The sequence below is a fragment of the Podarcis filfolensis genome (assembly GCF_964270895.1).
Source record: "Podarcis filfolensis genome assembly, chromosome: 2".
NCBI lineage: Eukaryota > Metazoa > Chordata > Lepidosauria > Squamata > Lacertidae > Podarcis > Podarcis filfolensis.
The window spans coordinates 34,763,284-34,788,351 of NC_139605.1; the positions used below are offsets into that span (position 1 = coordinate 34,763,284).

At 41.7% G+C, this 25,068-nt stretch overlaps 1 protein-coding gene across 3 annotated transcripts in view; it reads left to right on the plus strand.

Annotated features, from left to right (window-relative positions):
* The window catches only part of GRM7 (glutamate metabotropic receptor 7), a 393,161-nt gene that overhangs the window by 237,421 nt on the left and 130,672 nt on the right, over window positions 1-25,068 (plus strand). For all 3 annotated transcript variants that reach the window (XM_083600646.1, XM_083600644.1, XM_083600645.1), the window contains exon 5: window positions 9,895-10,035. In XM_083600646.1, the coding sequence (XP_083456772.1) occupies window positions 9,895-10,035 (141 nt within the window). The remainder of the gene's footprint in view (window positions 1-9,894; window positions 10,036-25,068) is intronic.

Genomic DNA, 25,068 nt, shown 5'->3' on the forward strand with positions numbered 1-25,068 from the left:
AAAGGCGGGATATCAAATCCAAACTCTTCTTCTGCTGCTGCTGCTGGATCAGGCAAAGACACAGCATCCTGTTTCTACAGTGACCATCCTCATGCAGGACATGAGCGCAACAGCATTTTGCCTGCCTGTGATTCCTGGCAACTAGTATTCAGAGGTATATTCCCTCTGACATGCTTATGCTGATGGAGTGATTTCCTTTGGCAGTATATTGAATTCCTCCCTATATGTAAACATATTTATTTTTGACAAGACTACCTCACGGAGCCATGGGAGCAGCCATGCTCCCCACCCCCATACAATCCCCTCGAGAACAATGACCCATGTTGCATCATGGTATGCCCCACGGTATGCCCCACAGAGGACCTTAAGGTCCACAAATGACAACATTTTGGAGGTCCCAGGTCGCAAGGCCTCAACTAGGTCCAGGGCCTTTTCAGTACTGGCCCCAACTTGGTGGAACGCTCTGTCACAAGAGACTAAGGCCCTGTGGGACTTGACATCTTTCCGCAGGGCCTGCAAGACAAAGCTGTTCCACCTGGCCTTTGGTTTGGACTCAGTCTGACCTTTATGTTTCCCTCCCCTTATGGTCTTGATTTATCGGCTACTTTTAAAATGAGGCTGCATTTTAAATTGCATTTTAACCTGTATTTTAAATTGGTTTCTCCCCCCCCCATTATGTTTTTACTGTGGTTTTATTGGTGTTAGCCGCCCTGAGCCCTACTCTAGCCAGGGAGGGTCGGGTATAAATAAAATTTATATTATATTATTATTATTATTATTATCATCATCATCATCATCATTATTATTATTACTCGCTCTGGGTATTGCAGATACAGGTGTTTTCAATGTCTGTGACGAGCCCAGTGGCTCCTATAGGTGGCTAGCCTTATCTGTTAGAAGAAAAGGACAGAGGCTGCCCTCAGACCCCCTCGTCTTGGAATCTGGAAGGGGTGAGGTTTCTGAAATGGGCCCATATCTGAGCCAGACACTGATTTGTGCACTGTGGCTCTGGTGAGTTCATTTTGGAAGCTGAGCTTGCCAAATGCCTCCCCAGTCTCCTTGTATGTTCTGTTTTACATGCAGTGGGCTGCATCAGCTCACTGAGACACTGCCATGCCAGTGTTCTGATGAGACAGGGTTAGTGCATATGATGGTTAGCAAATGCAGCTATTTGTGTAAAGGCTGTTCTCCAAGTCTGCATTCATCAGGAGCAGAATCACCTGTTTCCCTTTACTACGAGGCATCTTCCAGAGTAAATCAGAAGTAAGTGGCCATTGCATCATGTCAACAAGAATATTTTTTTTCTTCTGCTATTCTACCTGGAAGTCCTTTTTATCCTTGTTTCCCCATACCCCTGCCCCCAGTCCTGAACCATTTTTATGGCACCTTGCCAGTAAGTTATTAAAATCACTCAGTAGCAGCATTTCCTTTTTTATTGGCCACGGAGGTCTAGAGAGCTTCTGTAAAGCATCTTAATAGTTTCATAAAAAATATGGAGTGTACTGTTCAGACGACATAATAAAAACTGAGGGGAGGTGTGCTGGGCCAGAATTCTTTCAAGCCGGATTTCCTTTCCTCCCATTAATGTTTTCTCTTCAGACTTAAGATCAAGAAATAAATGTACTTTGGCTTGAATGCTGAACAAATAGGGGGAAATGATCCGAGGGCTCTTCAGTTACATTAATCAGAGGTCAAGCCTAGCTGCTTATTAAATCAATAATCTTAACTACATAAGAAAGGCCAGCACTTTGATTACTGTCCATAGCTGTAATGGTTTCTTTAGTTACTTTAAGAAGAGCGGAGGTGAAATAAAATAACCGGTAAGAAAAGCACCAAATGAAATTGGGCCAATATCTTATGTGCAGACACAAACTACCTGGCTTGAAATGAAATAATGAAATTCACTGTGCTCTATGCACAAGTACAATAAAACAGGTCAATAATTTCATTTTATAATTGGACTGTATTCTATTTCCACCCCTTTATGGAAGACAGCTTATGCTGAACTCTGCGTCATATGCCTCTCTCCCAGCAGACCTTCAGTATACCTTCTTGGGGGAAGGGGGGAATCATTCCAGTGGCTATTCATTTTCAGTCTGAAAATGAGCTTGCTTAGGAGTATTTGCTTTAAAACTGTGATTGGTCTACAACCTCGAAGTGTACCGCCAACCAATTCTAAACTGATGCAACTCATCTTAATATGCTCTACAAAGTTTCAAGTCAATTCTCCATTTCAGGTTGTCTCCCTTATTGCGGCAGTATAAGGATATAGGCACAGTATTACAGCACGAGGGAGGCTGCTGCTACAAAATATACTCCTCGCTTTATAATGCAGCAGTGTGTCCATAAAAGTGCATCTTTGATTATTATTTTTCTTAAATCTTAAGTTTTTACAAGGTGTGCTATCACTAGTTTTTCAGTGTACCTCACTGTATCAAGATTAACCCCCCACCTCATTTTTTTAAATTGAGAAATGCCTGGGAAATGTCTTATTTGTTCAAAACTCAGGATTTTCTCTGTCTCTTAGCCCAGTTGTAGCAACATCGAGAGTGGGAGACAAAGGGGGGAACTCTTGTATATTCTGGGAATGTCCTTACACCCTTCATTTGAAGCACACACACACACACACACACAGAGAGAGAGAGAGAGAGAGAGAGAGAGAGAGAGAGAGAGAGAGCGCGCAGGCTTGTAATTTTGCTGCCCCCCCCCATTCCAACCTGGTCCTGGGACATGTCCTCTCTTGCTCCCTCCCATCAATTCAGGCCTGAGGATATATAAAAGATATGATAGAAGGCCAAACTCGATGTGACTTGCAACACGTTGTGAACGATGTCTGCATTTGATTGTTAAATAAAACAACTGCAGGAATTGGAGGATCCCCCCCCACACACACAACTTCTGCACACAGAGAAGGATGGTTTATCTGTTTCCTCTCTAGGCATGATACAGACCAAAATCGGCTCCAAAACATCCCTTTCATGTAGTTTATGTTGAGAGATAATGGTTAACTTTATGGCTGATCAGTGAACCATCCCACTCTGAGTCCAACACTAACCAGTGGGGTACTGTAAGTACTTGGAGTACTTAGTTTGTTTAGGGACAACAGACAAAAGCCTAAACTGACATCAGTGTTTCTTGGTCAAGAATCTCTGATCTGAAGCTTTGAGATTGGCAGTGGCTGCTGTGAAAACAGTGCAATCTATCCTTGAGAAATGACTCTAGGTAAATAATTGCTGCAGGAAGGAAAAGTCCACATCGTGGGAAAAAACAATGCAGCAGGTTCTCTCTTAGTGTCCCAAATGCATATGGATTTTCTCTGGAATTTAGAGCATGACACTATTTCTGCATGGAAATTCTCCCACGCCTGCTTCATGTGCCTCAGCTGGAGCGTGGGAGGACTTCGTTTGATGCCAAAATAGAAAAATAGTGTAACAGCATAAGGGAATTCACAAGGTTTATGATGAGTGGAAAAAAGGCTGAGCTGCTTTCTACATTCATCTGATGGTTTCCCACTGTAAAACCCTCTCATTAATTATATAGATGAAATGGTGATATTATTAAGATGCATATATGTGTGACTATGTGGATATAAGTAAGGGGAAAGAATGGCTGTAGGAATTAGCCTTACACATACAATGCCCTGCATTCTCTGAATGGATTAATGAATAATTGTGAATATATATTTCAGTGTTTCAGTGGGAATATATTTTTTTTGTTTGATCTGTTTTTCCATAGCAGCAGTTGCTGTGCTATTTACCTTACCCCAAAAAACTCTAAAATGAATTATTCTGCTGTAATTACAAATATTAATAACACAGGCAGAGAATAAATTAGACCATTTGCTGTTAGCTAAGTGTAAAAATATTCATGCAATAAAATCCTGTGGGTATGAAGTAAATACATTTATTTTCATTAGAGGAATGTCAGAATAACTACTTATGTCCTTTGGGGGAAAGGAGCATACTATACCTCTTTATTAGATACCCCAGCCCTGTACAATGTTAATATTTCATTCTGTTCATATTCAAGCATCCTGGTCTGCACTGCTGTTGCAGCCTTCGTCTGCCTTCACACTCATTGTAACATGCTACTTGTTATCTTCCGCCTGTTCTGCCATTGAGAACTTCTTGGATCATTCTTTGTCTAGCTCCTTTCCTTTGACCTTACTGCCTTGGGTGACCCTGCTGGGAGTACGAGACTCCTGACGGCTTCGCTTACAAGGGTCATAGGAATGTGCAAACCCACTCACCACGACAAGGTGATGATCCAATGAGTGAGGCTTGTGGAATGCCCTCCTTTTAGAAGCATGATTGGCACCAATACTTTTTGGCACCCTCCCTTCAGATGTCAAGATAAAGAACTATACAGCTTTAAGAAGACATCTGAAGGCAGCCCTGTATTGGGAAGTTTTTAATCCTTGATGTTTTACTATGTTTTTATGTATGCTGTAAGCCACCCACCATACTAATAATAATTTTAGATATATACAAAGAAAAAGAAAAACAGCTGAGCTGTGGGGATGGAGTTATGCCAGCTGAGCTGGGAACCTGCTGGCTGAGCTGGAGATCTGCTGGATCCCAATTCCCAGAAGAACTAGGTTAGAGATGCAACCTTAGATCATTAGTCAGTTTATGATAGCTCAGCCTGCTCTGTAGTTTCAGTTGATCTTGTTGCTTAATTTGGTTTTATGATTTACTAATGTGTCTTTTGTGGTTTTACTTCCTCTGTATTCTGTCCCACACCCTGAGATGAAGGCAGAGTATAAATAGTCTTAATAATATAAACAAAAAGATTTGGATATAAAAACAATTCATCTGTGGATTTGGCATCCAAATGTACCCATTCCCTCTATCTAAACCTATATGCTATTTTCATCATCTGCTGAGAGGCAGCAGCCTACCAGGTATTGGGCGGGGATGGGGATGGTATAAACTGTTTGTTTGGGTATGTGGGTGGGTGTGGGTGGGTGGGTGTATATATATATATATATATATATATATATATATATATACACACACACACACACACACACACACACATATATATATATATGCTATGTCTCGTACTCTTTGCTCATACTTGGAGAAGTATCTTGCCTTTCTGTATGGCTGCACCACAGTATATTGTTATATACGGAAGTTATTTTGCAGCAGAACATTGTTCGCATGCTGGACTCTAAAACTGAGATGGAAAATGACTGTGGTTTATATGTTTCCTTGAGCCAGGGCAGCAAACTAACACAAAATTGATTCACAATGACAAGAGCCAAATGCAAAATCAATGCAAAGAAGAGAAGAAGATAATGCTCACATTCAATATACAAACGAGAAAATATTGTCATGCAGCTATGCAGTTACAGTTGTTATTTAGGCCCAAAGGGGCCAATGTTCTTCAAGTATGGATCCAAAAGACTTGTCCTAAATTTAAAATGTTGTTGTACCCAGTGACCCTGTATCTTTTTGTGTCCAAGGCTGCGAGGAGAAGAAAAAAAACATTCTCACAATGGGCCTAGGTTGCAGAAAGAAATAAGTAAATAAATACCAGGAGAGCTAGGATGTAGAAAAAATGGGGATCCTCCAGTTGGATGGCCACTGCTGTTTCCAAGCACCTTCCTTGCTTTGTACCTCCTGCTGCCCAGGCTAACCCTTTGTGCTAATTGGCTCTCAGCAGCAGCAGTGTCGCCACAGGCTGGCAGAAGAGGAAGAAAGCAGCCAGGAGCTGCACTGGCTGGCCTGTGAATTGGGACACCAGAGACAGCGGCCTTGAAGCTTGCAGCAAAGGAACCAGCAGAGCTGGAAGGCTGCAGAAACCTCTCCTGGCTGCCCTTCTGTGACTCACCTAGGCCTCCCATCCACAGCCTCTCATTACACTATATTTCACAGGAGCCCTCTGTCTGTGACCATGTGAAGTATTGTGTGACAACAGAAAAGTGCACCTGTACATATAGAAAGAAGTGCAATTTTGTGAACTACTTAGAGGTATAGAACTTTTCTTAAATGAATAATTTTCACTATGTACAGGAGCCATGATGCTTGAGATATGTCTGGCTAATAAGCATCACTGTCAGCAGATGAACAGTTTTTAGTTTGTTTATTTTTTATTTCATTAAATCAATTTGCATGTTACCAATACTGCATGTTTTTCAGTATTGATCGTTTGAGACACAGAAGGAACTGTAAGGTAACTTGCAATCTAATTAAATGTTCCACTTGTTGGTGGGGGGGAAAGCAGTCTTTGATATGTTTCTTTTCATTCCCTATTACAGCAGCACTGCAGAGCATGAAAACAAAAAACAAAAATCCAATGTACTCTTAATAACTAAGAGCCCCAACAGTATTTTCCCATGTTTGCAATTTGTAAACAGTCCTTGGCTCTTTATCTGAATACACACCAAACCATTCACAAGTGTCAGATTCACTGCAAGGTGGCAAACTAGGCTATGTGAATCCATCACAACTCCATCTAACGATGGGTCAAAATATAGCTGTGAGTGTTGAACTGACTTTCCTTGTGCAGGTGATACTTGGAAAAAAAATCAAAGAAAGGGGAATTTAAAAAATGGATGGACTGAAGCAAGTTTTCATTTAGAAAGCAGCCAAATAGATACCACCACTGAGCTTGGCAGGCGATTTCTAATCCTGAGATGCTTGGCTTGTGTTGAGAGCATCGTGATCATGGCTAGTCATTGCACTTTCGTGCTGCGTGAAGTCCCATTAGTATCTGTCAGCATAGCATCACCCAAGCTGAGACTGCTGTCTGGGTGTTTGACCCACATTGACATTGTGATCCTTCCTTGTCTCTGTAGCCTGCTCTCATGTGAGCTTTCTTTTTTGCAGGCATAAAGGTCAGCTTTCTGACACCAAGCTAGTATTTAGCTTATGTATCTATTGATTTACAATACCTCTTATTTACAAAAGGTCTCTCTGCATTTGATTGACTGCTTTAAATCCTGGACGCGTGAACAAATACTGAAGTGGTAAAGCAGTAGAACTGAGGGTGGCAAGCTGTGTTGTTTGGCTTGTCAACACTGCTATTGTATTCTCATATTATTGTTTGCAGACACTGATGGGATAAAAGGCTCGCTTGCATCTCCTCAAATTTCAGCAGGCAAAAGACACTGTGTTCCAGTTAGGGTTAGAACCGTGAAGATATGAGAATTGGAGATGATTCTCCCTGTGTGGCAATGGAAGTTTGCTGTGTCTCAACTTCACTTACAGCCAGGAAAATGGGAATAATACTGGGCTTCTCCATAAGGGCCTGAGAAATGCATTATATTAACAATAGAGATGGCTATAAAATCAGTTCACAACACTGCTGTTGCTGCACTTAAGTCTTCCTTTTAAGATTTATAGATTTGTTTATGTGTTGTATCATTTAAGGAAACAATGTTTAGAGTCCTTCAGGTGTCTGACTTAAAAGCATATTTGCAGAGCAATCCGAAATCTGGCTGAGTATCGGTGGGGCATGGTGGACTGGTGGAGCTACTTCTGCATTTGCAGTCCAGTTGTTCATTCCAACTGGGGCAGAAGGGGATGGAGCTAGCACAGGGATTGGTCCAAATGTCATCAAGCGATAACAGTGGGGCCAACTCAGGCAGAATTGGGGGCTCTGTGTGGATGGAGACCTCTGTGGAGGGAGACACCCACCCCATCCAAACCTGCCCTCAGCATGACAGACTGGGAGTTGGTTCTAGCAGCTGGTATTCAGAAGCATTGCTGTCTTCAACCATGGCAGCGGATCATAGCTAGTAACCAACTGTTACGGTAAAATCTGGGTGCGAGGCTGCTCTGCCACCCAGCTCATCGGACTAAGTCCGCGGGTCCCTGTGGAGGAAAATGAGCTCAGCCGGAGACAGGAGCAAGCTGCGGAAGATCCAAGTTTATTGCGCATCAGGTTCAAGGCGAGATTGAACAGCGAGAAAGGGGTGACGTGAACTTTTGAAACTTCCCTCCATGTCCCAGAATACAGTGCAAAATACATCCCAGTTACATCATGAATACATTAAGAAGAGGTTGGGTTACACAGGATTAACATATGGAGGAGGGAGGGGGAATATGCAGAGCTGGAGATATGTGCAGATAAGCACATCCTGAGTACTGGTGATGTGAAGACAATGGTCCATGTATGCATAGTCTGCCACCTGGCATTGCCCGGAGGAAAGGCTTGGCAGAGTGATTTGACAGGATTAGGGTTTTGACACCTTGCTTGAGGTATTATGGAGGACAGGGGAGGTGTCATGGAGTCCTAGAGAAATTGAGCAAATTGGCACGTTGATTTTCTATGAATTTTATAGATTTTAGTCCCTTTTGACATTGACAATTGGAAATAAATGGATATATTGTAGCGAAGAAGAAGGTGAAGAAGACATGCCCCCCCCTTCTGTATCACAACCATAGCCCTTTCTTCCATGAATTTGTCTAAACCCCTTTGAAACCCATCCAAGTTGGTGGCCATCATGGCCTCCTGTGGAAGCAAGTTCCATCCTTTAATTATGCACTACATGAAAAAAATCTTTTATCTGGATGTTCCAACATTGAGCTTTGTTGGGTGTCTACAAATTCTAGTGTTATGAGAGAGTGAGAGACCAAAAACCAACAACAACCTCTAGTCATTTTCTCCATGCTATGAGACAGTTTTCAGCTACCTTGTACTATTGTATGGTGCAAGAAGTTTGGTACTAAGGACAATTTGCCAGAACCTCAGATACAGGAAGATTTCTTCCAGTTATTCAGTAGAGTCTAAAATGAGATATTGTTTAGAGAGATTTTTTAAGCGGCGTTGGACAGTTACCTTAAAGATTGTCAGAGGAAGCATAAAAAACTGACAGGGGAAAGGGCCATAGCTCAGCGGTCAATAACATGTATTCCATTATTCTAGTTAAGATTAAAGTTGGGTATTAGAACTAGGAAAGGTTTTCTGGGAGCTGCAGAAGCCACTGCCAGTCAAAGTACAGTCTTGGGCTAGATGGACCAAGAGCTCAGTTCAGTATAAGTGAGCTTCATGAGTAGATAAATCTCACCAACTGAAATCAGTGGGATTTAAATACAGTGGTACCTCGGGTTAAGTACTTAATTCGTTCCGGAGGTCCGTTCTTAACCTGAAGCACCACTTTAGCTAATGGGGGTTCCTGCTGCTGCCGTGCTGCCGGAGCACGATTTCTGTTCTCATCCTGAAGCAAAGTTCTTAACCTGAAGCACTATTTCTGGGTTAGCGGAGTCTGTAACCTGAAGCGTATGTAACCTGAAGCATATGTAACCCAAGGTACCACTGTATGTGTAACTTTGGCTGTGTCCTGAGAATTCACAATGTATGGTGTAGTGATTAACTTGTAAAGTGTGGTTGCTAAATGCAAAGTGTACACTGGCTATATTTTAGTATCTTCAATAGTTACTTCCTAGAAACTGTAAATGTCTACTTTGTTATAGGTAGAACTTCAGTCAGCAGCAGCAGATGCTTTCACCCACAACCCTTTGTCTATCTGAAATCCTTCTTCCCTTTTCATCAGAAGAGCCTCACATTATTCTAGCTCCTATTTGTGGTCCGTTCCCTGTTGGCTCACCTTCTTCAATCATTTCCCCTCACCAGCTACCCACTGAGCAAGCATCTAATTGAAACATTTTTTACTTTTTAAAGCAATCCTGCCTCGTCCATAGCCTCAGAACCCTTCCCAAATTTCTTAGTATGGAAGAATGAGAGACTTTTGTTTCAGCTCTGACCACCACCACCCCTTCACAAATAGTCAGTTTGCTAGGATGTTTTGAAACAGCTCTGTCGGCTGAGGTTTGTCTTGGAATCATGTCGTTCCCTCTTGCAATAGGCATAACAAGTCCTAAAACATCAATCTTGTATATGAATTATATATGTAATAATAACAACAACAACTCTCTCTTTTAGGATTTGATACCTACTTTACTTCCCGCACACTGGAGAACAACAGAAGAAATGTGTGGTTTGCAGAATACTGGGAAGAAAACTTCAATTGCAAGTTAACGATTAGTGGGTCAAAAAAGGAAGACACGGATCGTAAATGCACAGGTAATTTCATTCTCTTTGTCCTTCCCATGATGCTGTACGTGGCTGGCATAAAATGTCTGTGTAGCTGGTTGGAGATAAGTTGAGAAAGGGAGACAGAGAGAATTTTTATCTGTTTTATAAAAATTGGAACTCAGAAGCACAAGTCTTACAAAGAAGAAGAAATAGATTAAGTAAAAAAGACACTTTTTCTGTTTCTGCCTGTCCATCCTCTAGGAACTGACATTTTTCATTGATTTTTGTGCTCATGAGAGAAAGAGAGAGAGCGAGAGAGAGAGAGGTGTTTGTATCATTTTGAATGTTTCCTTTATACATTTATTTCATAGAAGAGAAGTTGTAATCTGGGAAAGAGCAATGCTTTCTCCTGGTCTGGAACTGAAATAGATTTGAGTAGGGAATGCATCTCTCTTTGAGGGGTGATACCTATATAAGATGTGAATATATGTAAGGACTTAAGAGGAGTCCTACTGGGATCAAGACTAACATCTACCTAGTCAGTCTTTTTATTTACACAGTGTGAATGAAACCTAGAAGTTCCATACAGTAATCATGTTTAGTGGTCATTAATAGACCTTTCTTCCATGAATTTCTCCAATTCCCCTTTATAGCCACCTGCATTTGTTGAATCAACATATTTTTATGGTGATTCCATGAATTAGACATGCATTGCTCTCCTGAATCTCCTGACAATCAGTTTCATTGGGGTATCCCTGTGCTTGAGTACTATTGGAGGCTTTTGCGTGTACCACATGTGATGTTTTGATTGAGCTATGCACCATGACCCAATATCTCTATCCTGGTTAGTCACTGTCAGCTCAGTACTGCCAGTTCAATCCCACCAATGTGACATTAGGATTATTTTAACAGCTATGTGCATACTCTTACTTACGTTAAGAACATTAGTAGATTCCCATCCAAAGGCCTATCCAGTCAAGTGGCCCAATGCATATGCAACACGCGCAAGTGGAGTTGCTCAAATCCCTTGTCCTACCCTCCGCTTTGACTACCCTCTTCTCCATCTTTTCCAGCTTCACAGAATCCTTTTAGGGGAGCACACACACCATTCCAAATGTAGTCAGACTGTAGATTTATACAAAAGCATTGTGAGATTGGCAGGCTGTTTTCTGTTCCTTTTCTAATGATCTCAAACATGCAATTCACTTTTTTTCCCACAGCAAATGCACACAGGATCAATGTTTTCATCAATCCCTTTCTTGCCTAGTCTTTACCTCTGCAGGGCTGGTGGGCACATTAAACGAGTTGTTTGTGAAAGTAACACTCTGGATCCAACCTACCGTAATTGCAACGGTTAACAAAAACACCATGGGAGCCTATGGCTGGGCGATTGCCAAAGGTGGTCAAGGTAGTAAAGATGTGATATAAACACACACACTCCCGCCACAGCCACTATCAATGCTGCCTTTGAAACTGAGAGTTGAGTTTGCTCTACAGTCTGTTCCCACTACCACTTTGTTAGGACATGGCTTTGCACAAAGGGAGAAATAAGATGAACGTATCAGGCAGTCCGAGTCAGTGCAGTCTTGTGTTCTGCCTGACACCACACTAGAGAGATTTCTTCCGTTTGTATGCACAAGAGAACAAGAAAAATAAAATAATGGTTCTAATGTAATTATGTGTTTGCTGTGTCTGCTTTGCAGATATATCCAAGTGCGACCATATTTTCAAGTGCCTCTGGATGCGTTTTCCTGCTTTAATGTACCAACAAACTCCCTCCCTTTAATGAACCATGCTTCTTTGGTATGGTATGCCTATAAAAGGAAGCCCAAACATTTGACTGTAGTTGTGGCAGTTTCCTCTCATTAGATACCGTCTTAAATGTTGCCTGCCTTGTGCTCAACAAGGCATAATGAAGTGATATTGGGGTGACATCACCCTAAATGTCACCTTGTTGGATGGTAGGTGACTCCGAGAGCTTTTCTAATTACCAGAGTCTGTAATTGGCCTGAAGGTGCACTTCAGTTAATGGTATAGAGAATGAGCTGCTTAGGGGGAGAGATGCCGTAAATGGCAGCTATTTTGTAAAAGACAGAGAGCACTGTATGTTTTTTCCCCATAGAGATTCAGCAGGAAAAGAAATGTGTCAGGCATACAAATGTAAGGCAGTAAGCATCCCGTTCTGATCTCCTATTTACTCTGGCATCTTTCAGTTGGCTTCTGTGGGAATTCTCCTGATCGAAGTTGGGGCAAGAGGAGGAGACAGAACAAAATGAGATGGCCAATTCCGTCTCTGGGTTTGCTTATGGAAAAGAATGCCTTTAAATAACACATAACTTAGTCTACTGTGGAAATAAAGAGGCTTAAATTGGAACAACAGTATTGTGGTTGGCCCCAAATTTATGCCTTCAAAAATAAATAAAAAATGACTGCACTCATATGTGATTTCTCAGTCACTGCACTCAAGGTGGCTCACTCTTTAAAATAAAGGTAAAGGTAAAGGGACCCCTGACCATTAGGTCTAGACGTGACCGACTCTGGGGTTGCGGCGCTCATCTCGCTTTATTGGCCGAAGGAACCGGCGTACAGCTTCTGGGTCATGTGGCCAGCATGACTAAGCTGCTTCTGGTGAACCAGAGTAGTGCACGGAAACACCGTTTACCTTCCCGCGGAAGGTATTGATCTACTTGCACTTTGACGTGCTTTCGAACTGCTAGGTTGGCGGGAGGAGGGACCGAGCAACGGGAGCTCACCCCATCGCGGGAATTCGAACCGCCGACCTTCTGATCGGCAAATCCTAGGCTCTGTGGTTTAACCCACAGCGCCACCTGTGTCCCTTAAAATACTCTTTAAAATACTTAGAAATAAATAAATGGTTCAAAAGGCCAAAGAATAACACTGCAGCATTCTCTCAAGCCTTTGGTGATCTTTACAGGAGCGGATGTCACAAACTCCCTGCTTGGGTTTCAGCAGTTCAATAAGGTTTACTCCCAGAAAAGTATGCATACTATTGTGACTTCGATATTTGTGCTTCTATGTTGTAGTGTTCTTGTTGACAACATAGTACCTTTTTAATGCTGCTGCTTCCAGTTGCAGCTAAGTACCATAGTGTCAAAAGCAAGAATGGACAAATCTGTTTATGATACAAGAGAGTTTGTGTGTGTGTGTTTGTTCATTCATTCATACATTTGTTCCATGTCATATCCATTATTCTACATGTTTGCTGTACATTTTGCCATAAAACACACTTTTTTGTATCTGCATTATCCTAAAATACACTTTTTCATATGCATTTTAACCCCAAATATGTATTCTATTCACATTTTAGCACTTTTTTAAGTCGAGAACTGTATTGCAAAATTCAGAGAGGTGTGGGAAAAAATAATTAACTGAATTAGGCCTGCTAGCTTTAAAATGTGGACTGAACGAATCCCTCAATTATCCCTAGCCAAAATAGCAGAGTAAGAAATGTTATTCCAAGTATGGACTAAGCCCAATGTCACTTAGCCCACATTTTAGACTTGTGTTGGGATTGTGTGAATTGGTCTAAATGCCTATCTATAATAATTGCAAATGAATATTAATTATAGGAGATATGTTGTTTGTTTTTAAAAACCATGCAAAACCATACACACCAGAGCTGTGAGGCTTAGTTTCAGGCTAGATCAGCAACTCTACCTATCTGTCTATCTATCTATATCTATCATCTATCATCTATCTATCTATCTATCTATCTATCTATCTATCTATCATCTATCTATCTATATCTATCTATCTATCTATCTATCTATCTATCTATCTATCATCTATCTATCTATCATCTATCTATCTATCTATCTATCATCATCTATCTATCTATCTATCTAATCTATCTATCATCTATCCTCTCTCTCTCTCTCTGTGTGTGTGTGTGTGTGTGTGTGTGAAGTTAGTCGCCCTTCTCAGTCCTCGTTAAAAATTGTGACAACAAAACTTGCATAGAATAGCCTAGAGAAAGGCAGAAACTAATGAGGGGGAAATGAGAAAAAGAAAGCCTCAAATGAACAGCCCAAGGGTTGATAATGGAATATTAGCTATAAATTGAAATAAATAAGAGATCTGAAAAGGTGCAGCAAGGGAGGGGGCTTTCTCAGCACATTCCACCTTAGGGAAAATGTAGTCTGTGGCATTTCAAGCAACTTCATGATGTATAATTCAAATCTCAGAGCATATTTCAGAGGACGGGTTTACATGAAGGTAGAGAAATCTGCTGCAGAAAGGCACACTTTTTAACTTGCTTGGATAGAAAGTATGCCTTAGTTTTATTTGTGGATAAAGTCACTTGACTTCAGAGTGACCTTGACTCTGCAGTTCTTGCTGTTCGAGATGAAGTATCCAAGGCTATAGTCAGTGGGGTGTTCTGAGATCAGTTTCAGCTTATGCAGAGAGCTTATGTGGACAAGGTGTTTGTAGCTAGATGTCCAACCACACGCCCATCCGCCCTGGCTTATTAATTCTAGCAGAGGAGGCTGATGGTTTGGTCCAGAGCATCTGCAGGATGCGAGGACTGCGAGAATATGTGTACCTGTGTTTGTATGGGTTGTGGGATGCGAGGGATTGCTAGAGAGTGTGCCGCAGTGTGTGAGATTGTGGGGAGCATTTGTCAGGCTTTGTGGGGTTGCAAGGTTTGTGTGTGTGTGTGTGCTCGGTTGTGGGGGCTTCCTGTGTATGTCAGGGTGGCAGATTTAGGTTTGATGAGGCCCTAAGCTACTGAAGGTAATGGGGCGTTTTATATGTCCAGCTGTCCTTTGTCAGCAACAAATTGTCACTGTTTTTTATGTTGAATATATGCTATATGGTAATTTATGGACCTAATGGGTGTCTAAAGCCATTTGCTGTATGTAGGCGTGTTGTTTTTTTTACCTTATATTTTGGAAATGTACATCCAGGGTTTTTTTCCCTTTATTTTTTTTGGGGGGGCCCCAAGAGAGTGGGGCCCTAAGCTATAGCTTGTTTAGCTTATACGTAAATCCGGCACTGGTCTAAGTGTAGGATTTGGAGTGAAGTGAGACATTGAGATCTCTAGCGTATGTGTATAGTTACTTTTAACCCGGATAACAGCAGCAGTTCCTTTGAGTTTTAAATGGTTCAGATTTGTCAGGGGCATAAATGACATTCAGTGAACATCTTGAAATCATTTCTTGTTTGGGGATAATGGAAACTGTGATCCTTTTATGGACATATAATTTTAATGTAAACTATGAAAGCTTATGTGCCGATTTTTTGGTTAAAAAGAAAATAAAAAACAATGGAATTTGTCTACCTGCCTTGACAGCATATAGAGTGGCTCTGAAACTTGAAATCTAAGGCAGGAGGTGAATCAAGGTTACTTTTTTTTTCTTTTTCGCAGTGCCCATCCTGCACCACACAAGGGCCTCATGTCTCACTCTGTCAGCTTGGACACCAAAGAAATCATAACAGACATTTTGTTGTTCAAAACAAAACCAAGCTGACTGGAAGGCGGAAACACTCTTGCGCAGCTCAAGTGGGGAGGAGGAGGAGAAGTCACTCATTTTGACAAAGAGGCCTAGGTTTAAATCAGAGGGAATTATTTTAGCAGCAATTTGGAGGAGGAATGTTGATGGAAGTTGGATAGTTTGTTTCACCTGCTCCCTCCTTGCTCTTTTATAGAGCAAGGGCACTTAAAAGAGTGGTGGACTAGCCAGGGTTGCTCCCACCTGTTCAAACCGATTTCCATTTACCAACAAACATTACACTTCATTTAATGATTTCTCTCTCCTTCTCCTTCTTGTTTTAGTGTTAATGTTGTCTATAGTGCTTAAAGGGCTATGCTTCTACTCCCAACCTTAGTTGTAGAATTGTGGAGTGTGAGCTGCTTTTCATTCCAGTATTTTGTTGTTTCTTTTTTAATCTCTTAGTCCTGCCCAAATCATCTTTAAAAACTCCTAGCACAAAAACCTGTGTATGCATTAATGTGCATCCAAATTGATTTATCAGAGGCACCTCTCTCATGTCCGTATGGTTGGTTGGTTGGTTTATTTGTTTGTTTGTTTTACCACCCTTCATACATAGATCTCGAAGTGGTTCACAACATGAAAATACAAGTTTTTTTTAAAAAAAACCAAAAACAAACAAAAACAAAATGCATAATAAAAACAAGAACACAAAACCCCCACATAAACCAATACCTCTCCTACCCCCAAGCCCTTTCAGAAACGCATTTGAAAGAGTATCAGATGTTAATTTCCAGACCAACTGCCCTCAAAACAGTGGGAGAGGTTTTAAATCATTCCTCTTTTACCTACCTTAACATTGTAACAAATGTGTTTGTGTGTGTGTGTGTGTGTGTGTGTGTGTGTGTGTGTCACCCCCACAAAGCTCTGGGTGTATTTGCCTGGAATTTGGCACATTAAATCTACTCTGGAGGGACTGCTGTTCCTGAGAATTTTATCTACTTCTATCAAAAGGGGAATGAAATATTATAAACCATTCTTATACACTTGTAAACATATATACCACAGAGTGACTCAGAACATATTGAGCTGCTTCTCAAAGTGACAGTCTCAAGTACAAACTGAATCTTGTGTCTTGTGCACACCCTTATACACTTATTGATTTTTATAAGAATACAGTCCAGTCTGGAGAAATATGTGTAAGGTTTTTTCCCCCTGACTTTCAGAATCCAGAAATAGCTACTCTGAGTTTGAGAGCTGTTGGTCTTTTGTTGAAAGTGGCAAAAAGCTATGTAATGGGTCAAATTCCTTTCTTTGATAAATATGCACAACTCACATTAAACACAGTAGGAGCTGTGTGTACATGCCTGAGGGCAGCTTTCGGTCCAGTGTGTGCTTCTAAATGACAACTTTAAAGGCAGCAATTATTTATTTTTTGATAGAACTTGGCAAGTACTGAAGATTGCTACTTTTCTTACCAAAATGCTTCTAGGTTTAAAATACATAGATTTCATCAAGGGAGTTTGTTTGGCCTATTTATTTGCCCACCGAACTATATATTACAAATCCTTACAAATGATTACTCTTTGTTCTCCAGCACATCACACGTCCATTTTAAAATAAAATAATACTTTGGGGGATGTTTTATGTTTTGTTATGGATTGAAAACCTTAGTCTTTACTTATATCATTCTTAGCTTGGGAATTAGCCAGCTACCAAATGTAAGTTCTTTTGATTTCTATTGATTTCAGTTGCTGAGATTTACAGTGCAATCCTATAGAAGCCTCCTCAGAAGCAAGTTCCATTGAGTTAAATTGTATTTATTCTCAGTTGTGTGTATAGGATTACACACCCAAACACATGCAGTGAAATAAATGGGAGTTAACCAAGTCTGCCCAGTGCCTGGTTTATGTATAAGCTAAACAAGCTTTAGCTTAGGGCCCAACTCTCTTGGGGGCCCCCAAAAAAATTTAAAGGGAAAAAAACTGGATGTACATTTCCAAAATATAAGATAAAAAACAAATAAAATGAAACCTACATACAGCAACAGTGTTTTGTGTTGTGCAGGCTTCTATTTGTTATGCACAAATGGCTTTAGATACCTATTAGGTCCATAAATTATATCAGGCATCCCCAACCTTTGGCCCTCCAGATGTTTTGGACTACAATTCCCATCATCCCTGACCACTGGTCCTGTTAGCTAGGGTTCATGGGAGTTGTAGGCCAAAACATCCGGAGGGCCGCAGGTTGGGGATACCTGCCATATAGCATATATTCAACACAAAAAACAGCGACAATTTGTTGTTGACAAAGGACAGCTGGACATATAAAGGGCCCCATTACCTTAAGTAGCTTAGGGTCTCATCAAACCTAAATCCAGCCCTGGGTCTGCCCAACCTGAAGGGTTGGCCCAATATATTTTGCTGCCTGAGGCAAGGAAAATGACGCTGCCTCCCTCCATTCTACATACAAAAACTGGTCAGAGTAGCTGAATCTTACTTCAACATTGGTGATGGGGCTTCATCCCTCACACATGAAGACCGCAACCTAACTTAGAGAGCACAGGGAAGGCTTTGTAATACACACAGCTGTGTCCTGATTGCCGCCCTCCAGTATCCATTGCCAGGCTTGGCCCATCCATGAGGCAAGGTGAGGCAACCACCACAGGTGGCAGGACCCACGAGGAAATGGAATTTTTATTCCCCCCCCTTGTTCTTAATGTAGATCTTCACTGAGCCTTCCCAATGCTGGGAGGCAGGGCTTTGGTGACAGTACTTACCAGTATGGAGTCCTGGCAGCTGTATTTTTCACCTGACCATGTCAGCCATTATGCACATTATCTTTGTATGGTTACCAGCACCTCATTTTTTACCGAAGGAAAAACTGCTGGAAGGGCAGCACTATTGCTCGGCAATAGAAATCATTAAGAGTGACTGTTATGTGGTAATTTGTAAAATGGATGGTGTTAGAAGTAAATAAGAATATGAAACGCAGTCGACTTCCGGGTTGGCGCCTCCGGCAATGGCGGAGCTCCTCCGATCGGGAGGAACTTGCTCCGTGGAAAGCAGGGTCTGACCGCCACGGCGAAGGCGGAGACCCATTGAAATCACAAGCGGGAGAAGCTTGTGAACCTGGGATTCGGCTGGCACCTTTTGCGCCTCCCCTACTCACGGGGAAACCCTGTTTTGGGGATCCGGAGCGATGTGGGGTGAGTGGCGCAGTGCTTCAAATTGACTGCTTCTTTCACGGAGTGAAGCCGCATTGCTGTTGCCGGAGAGCGCTGACTTTTTCCTGTGGACAATTGGACTTTAAACAACTACCCATGAGTAGAACGGAAAATTGGATCCTTAAATACCTTAATTTGGCACCAAAACGGGAAGGTCTTAAACAGGAAGTCCGCCTTCCTCTTTTGTAAATAGATTGAAGCAAAGACGTTACAAGCTAAAGTCTTGGAAAGCCTTTGGTAAAGGATTAAATTTCCATCGGTTAAAATTACAAAACCCCCCTTGGAAGCAGGAGAAGAGGGGGGAAATTTTGGACCTAGCGAGCCTGCAGGAGAGAGTGAAAAATCAAATTACCACTGCTCTGAACCTGGAAAAGGGCTGCCAAAAAGAGTGACGTTTTGGGAGAGTTCATTGACTGTGAACAGAAAGTATTTGACAGCTAGCTAAATAAGAGAAAGATACTGCTTCCATTGTCCTCTTCTGCGTTTAAAAAGAAGGAAAAGTAACTGAAAATTGAAACTATCTTTTATGGCTTGAGTTGTGTTTGAAAGGATTGATACAAGTGGAGACCGTTTCCCTCTAGAGGGAGCTTTTGAAACTGTTACAGGAGTGTAACTGGGGAATCTCCAGCTGCAAGATAAGAAATTGTGAGAACCAGAGATTGACCTTGGACCATTTAAAAATGTTGACAGGAGAAGCCATAGTGACTGTATTATGCAAGATAAGCTATTCGCTGGAACAGCTTCATAAGAAGACGGATGACATGGCTTTTAAAATTGACAACTTGGGACAAAAAGGGACTAACATGAGACAAAAATTGAGCACCAACACAGAAATAATTCAGGACTTGGTACAGGAATCAACTTTGGCAGGACAAATTGTGGAGGAGAAGGAGAAAGCTGTTGTTGTTGAACCTAAAGTAATACAAGCGGGATTCTCAGTCTTACAGAAGAAAATTGAGGACTACAAGTTGAGGCCTTTTATGATCGAATCTAGAAAAATTCAGAATCTGAGGATCGGATCCCAGCCTGGACTGAAGAAGGAAAGTTGGAAAGATCCCTCTATGCAGGGATTAACTGACTTTTGGGACATGGACTTGGATCTGGAGGAGATTGAAGTTCTGGGGGCCTTTGGATTTGGAGGAATCTTGAAACATGTCCTGAAACACTTTATGGATCTTAGCTTCAACTATGGAAATTTGGCTGACCTGTCCAGAAGGAATAAAAGTATTGTTAGGTTGGAGTCTTCCCGAGATCTGCTCTTTAGCATTAAAGAATATGAAGAAGACCTGCAGAAGGGACCTGGAAAAGAGTTAAGAGCCTCGGACATAAGATCTCCAGGTTGATGGACTATATGGAATTGGCGGAAAGGACTGGCAGAATCCGAAACCAGGGAGAGGAGATGGTGGAAGAAGATTGGAAAATTTAAAGTTTATATATAGAAATACTGTAAAATTAATGAGTGATAGAAAAATGGTGGAATGAAATTTTATGGCCTTAGCAGAAATGTTATAAGGAGTTAAGCATATATAAGTATTTTAGTCTTAATGGAAAATAAGGTTAAAAATATGTTGAGATATTTATAAAATGATAGAAAATAGAGAAAGATGGAAAGGATTTGCTGAAACAATTAATAGAAGTGGAATACAAAAAGGGAGGTGAGAGGAGGTCGAGGAAACAAGGGAAAGAAAGATAGAGTATGGAAAAGGTGTGATGTATGTTTTTAAATTGTTTTTGTTGTTTTTTATTTAGGGTTAGGGTTAGGGTTAGGATTTTGTTTAGTTTAGTTTAATGTGTTTAGGTTGGGTTTTGTATTGTTTATATATTGTATTGTATTGGTTTTTTTCTCTCTTGTCTTCTTTTCTTTTCTTTTTTTGTAATCTTTAAAAGTAATAAATTTTTTTTTTTAAAAAAAAAAAGAATATGAAACGCAGTAATATTAAATCATAAAGACCCATCAAGAACGGCACATGGAAAACCTCTTGAATGAAATTGTCTTAATTTGGAATTAATTTGTGTAATTGGGTTGAAATTGGAAAATCAATAAAAATAATTGGCAAAGTACCCTATTGCTCAGCCTCCCCTTGCCCTATGCACTGCTGCTGGTTTCTACTGGGGTTCTTATCTATGGCTGCTGGGCTTGTTAGTTTACAGGGATACAGAATTCCCCTTAACAGGAGTTAAATGTTCACATCTAGCAGCCAGTGAAGTAACTTGGAGCTCGGCTGGCTACTGCAAAGGCTGTTGGGCAAATTCTACTGGGCTGGCTTTGACGATAATAACTGTGATTCAAATCCACACAGGCTTTTATCATTACCAGTTATGGTGGATGGTACTCTGTGAGCTGGTGGGTGCTTTGTTTTGGCAGAGTTAAAAACCAGAGAGCCACTTTCATGCACTGATTACATAACCAGGTCAGAGGCATTATCTTGTTGATTGCAAGGAACGTTTATGTCATATGCATATAGATGAGCAATCAACCTTTGTGGTCTCCAAGTGGCCACACACCTCTTATAGATGCCTTGTAAGTGGGACTGATAAGTTATTTTGCCGGAATGATACATTCTCATGTCTTGGACAGAATATAAAATTATTTGGGGGAGCGGGTATACATGGTATCCAACTAACCTTTACTCAAAGTAGACCCATTGAAAACAATAGGCCTATCTTAGTTGTAGTCATTAATTAAAGTGGGTAGTTAAATACCACCCTATAATCATGAGCTGTAAAGGATATTTTGTAGAGAATCATTGAAAGTCTAACAAAAGGCTATTTGTCTTGATACTGGCTTTAAAACTACTGGTATTTTGAACCATATGAGCTACAGTGTGTCAGGCTCGAACAGAACTAGCACCCCAAGGTATTGAAAGACAAGATGTCAGTGGCATGTTTATATTCACCTTAGCTCAGAGCAATTATGACGGCTTGGCTGGCACATTGGCAATGGTACAATAGAAATGGGAACGTTAGTGGTAATTGCTGCTTCAGAATATAGCTCTGGTGTGCGCCTCTTAAAGGAATGTTGCTGAATCCATTTCCTATAAAGGGCATCCATCCTCACAGTTATAACCCGTTATTTAAAACCTTTATATGCAATAGTTTTTCAGTGGAACCACATCAAAACTGAATAATTTTGCAGGCTTTGTTCCTTTGGGATGATGGCATGGTCTGAAACAGAGATCACATCTACATGCAGAGGCCAGAATGCACTTGTGAGAAACTCCCTATTCAGATACTAGGCACACAGAGAATGTGCAGTTGCTTCCCTCACAACCAGCTTCATATTCCTCAAGAAAATAGAACGTAGCAAAGGAATGTGAATGAATATTTGCTGCTGCTCATTTGTCAAATTTCTACACCACCTTTCATCCGAGGATCACAGGGTGGTTTACAAAGAAATCCATGATAGTAACAGCAAAACCATTCACAAAAAAACCACCACTAACATCCTGATCTGACCATTGCAAAACCTGCATTCTTTGCAAATGCAGTCCGCAGAAGGATCATCTTATGACAGCATTCTCACTTGTTTTGGTGCATTCCATATTCTGACATTCTATATGGTCCACTTGGTGACCTTGAGTTTCGGAATCAGCCTTCTGTGTTCCAATTAAGCAGAGCTTCTTGTCGAACAGTCAGCATAACCTCCTAGGAAGTTGCCTTAAGCTTGTCTTCAGACCATTGCACCATCCAGTTAGAATCACAGAAACACAGAGTTGGAGAGTCATCTCGTCCAACCCTCTGCAATGCAGGAATCTTTTGGCCCAACGTGGGGCTCAAACCCAGGAGCCTGAGATTAAGAGTCCCATGCTCTGCTGACTGAGCTATCCCAGCCAGATCAAGCTCAGTGCTGTTTACATTGACTGTCAGCAACTCTTCAGGGGGTTAGAAAGAGATGTTTTTGAGCCCTACATGAAAATACCATGGAGCCTTTTGTGAGTGAGGCATGTATGCTACCTTCGATCTATGGCCCTTCCATAAATCGGCCAACCCTAAATTTCTCTCTGATCTCTATTTGAGATCAGACTAGATCTCACACTTTGCTGCATAACAGGATCGTGATTCTCATCCTCCCCCCAAAAAAGCTCAACAACTTTGGCTCATCCTCCCCCAACTCTTGTCAATCCAATGGGCAGATCACTGTCAGTTGTGGGGTTTTTTATATAGTGGGAGTAGATTGCAGTCTCTTGTAAGTTGGACAGCCCTGCTGTATAAGATTTGCAGTTTCTTACGTTCATATCTGTGAGCAACCAACCATTTAGCAGAAAGAACTAATACTTTTACCTAGTCTGTGAACTGTTGGCCTGTTTATTATGTGACTTCAAAAAAATAAAATAATCTATGAAGGAATTTGTTTATTTTTCTAGTCTTTCACCACATCCACTTTTCCTTTTCTGACGTATCTGTTAGAGTGTTGTAATCCCTTATTTTCTATTGTAAACTATTTGGAGTGTGGAATATATATATATTCCTTCTGTCCCCCACCTTTCCCCCCAATGTGCTCAAGACACTGTACATGATTTCTCATTCCTCATTTTATCTTCATGACAACTCTGTGAAGTAGGTTAGACTGAGATATGGTGACTGGCCCAGGATCATCCAGTGAGCTTCATGACTGAATGGGAATTCAAACCCTGGTCTCTCAGGTCCTAGCCCAACACTCTAACCACTGCACCATGCTGGTTCTCTCTCTTAAATAACCATATCTCTAGTGAGGTATTGTTTCTGGGGCAAAAGATCAGCTGCTCCCTTCCTTTGTCTGTCAGTGACACATATATGAAGTCCTGGAACCAGCTTTTGTCTCCCCCATTCCCAAAAGTCCCCCCTCTCTTTGAAAGGCACAACCTGAAAACATGATGTAATTTAGGAGTGGGGAACCTGTGACACTCCAGAGGTGCTGGGCTTCAACACACATGAACCCTGACCCTTGGCCATGCTGGCTGGGGCTCATGGGAGTTGGAGTCCAACAACTTCTGGAGGCCCTCCACAACTTTTCCACCGCTGCTTTAATTTAATCAAAGCAAAACCGAATGTCCCACTTTGAAAGTTGCCCAGGAATTCTTTGCTGACTCTTCTAAGAGACCGCAGAAGGAGAGTTTATATAAAGAAAATAATTGCCCTACTTTCTGGTCATTATTTCATACTTCCTTCTTAATAGCGCCCTGTCATACTCGGGCAAATCCCAACAAACCCAATTTTATTCTGTCCGGGGGAAAAGATTACCCTGTTGAACACTTTTGATGGCAATAATCTTTGATGGCATGCCTTTTTTTTTTCATCAAAGAATGACAGACAAGCCTGATGAAACTGACATTGAACTTGGTGGTTGGAGTTTGGAGCAGGGAAATTAGACTGGTGAGTTAGTGTGGGAGCTGATCAATCTGTGCTGGTCCCGTGGGCTAACCGAGAGGCGAGGTCCGAGTCCAGTCTGAGGTCAAAGGTGCAGTATGGAGGCAGTCTGTAAAAGTTGAAGCTGGATGCAGGGCAGGTAGTTGGGTGAGGTCAGGAGCTCCGACAGGATAGCAGAACAGGGTTCAGGCAGGAACTGTCAACCAACAAAGTTGCTTCTGCAACTTGGGACTGGGGCTGGCTGGCTTCTATCTGCCCCAAAGCACAGGGCGGCCCCGATCCTCAGGTGACCCGCCTCCCCTGGCCTTAAGGCGAGCACTCCTCCTACGGGAACTTAGTTCCCTCCGCCTCTCTGCCCTGAGCCTCTGCAGCTCAGGAGAGGCTGGAGGGTTACCGGACCCAGAGGCAACCTCCGCTTCCTCTGCCGGGGCTGAGAATGGAGCACCTGCAGGCAATGGGTCCTCTATCCCCTCAGGAGCCCAAGCAGACTCAGCTGGTGCCTGCACCTGAGGATCCAGCACAGGTGAGGACCCTTCAGGCTCATGCCCCAGCCCCGGCTCAGCTGGTTCTGGAGGCGGGGAATCCTGTGCAGGCTGGGATTCTTCAGGTTCAGCATCCGAATCCGAATCCCAGGCCATCACACAATCTCTTGGAGGGGAGAGCAGGACATAGCTATAGTAAATATTTTAAATATGTGTTTTTTTCTTTAGACCTAATAATTAACCACAGGATGCCATGGTAATCACCTTGGATAATTAGCTTTTTTCATGTTGAAGCCTCTTTCTGTTCTGTTGCAAATTAAGATAAACTTCCCTCGAGACAATAACATATTACCGGTAAACCTCTTGTGTATGTTAGTCTTGTACAAAATATCTCTCTGTAGGCTGTTTTGCTATCGTCTTTGCCACTAAGGGAAATGTTATTCTTTCCCCCTCCCCTGCAATTTAGGGCAGGGAGGAAGTGATAGTATGTCTCAGAACTGGGGTGTGGGTCAGTGCAGCCATTGGCAGAAAAAAAATGGCATATGACAGAGGACTGCTACTGGGGAATACTATT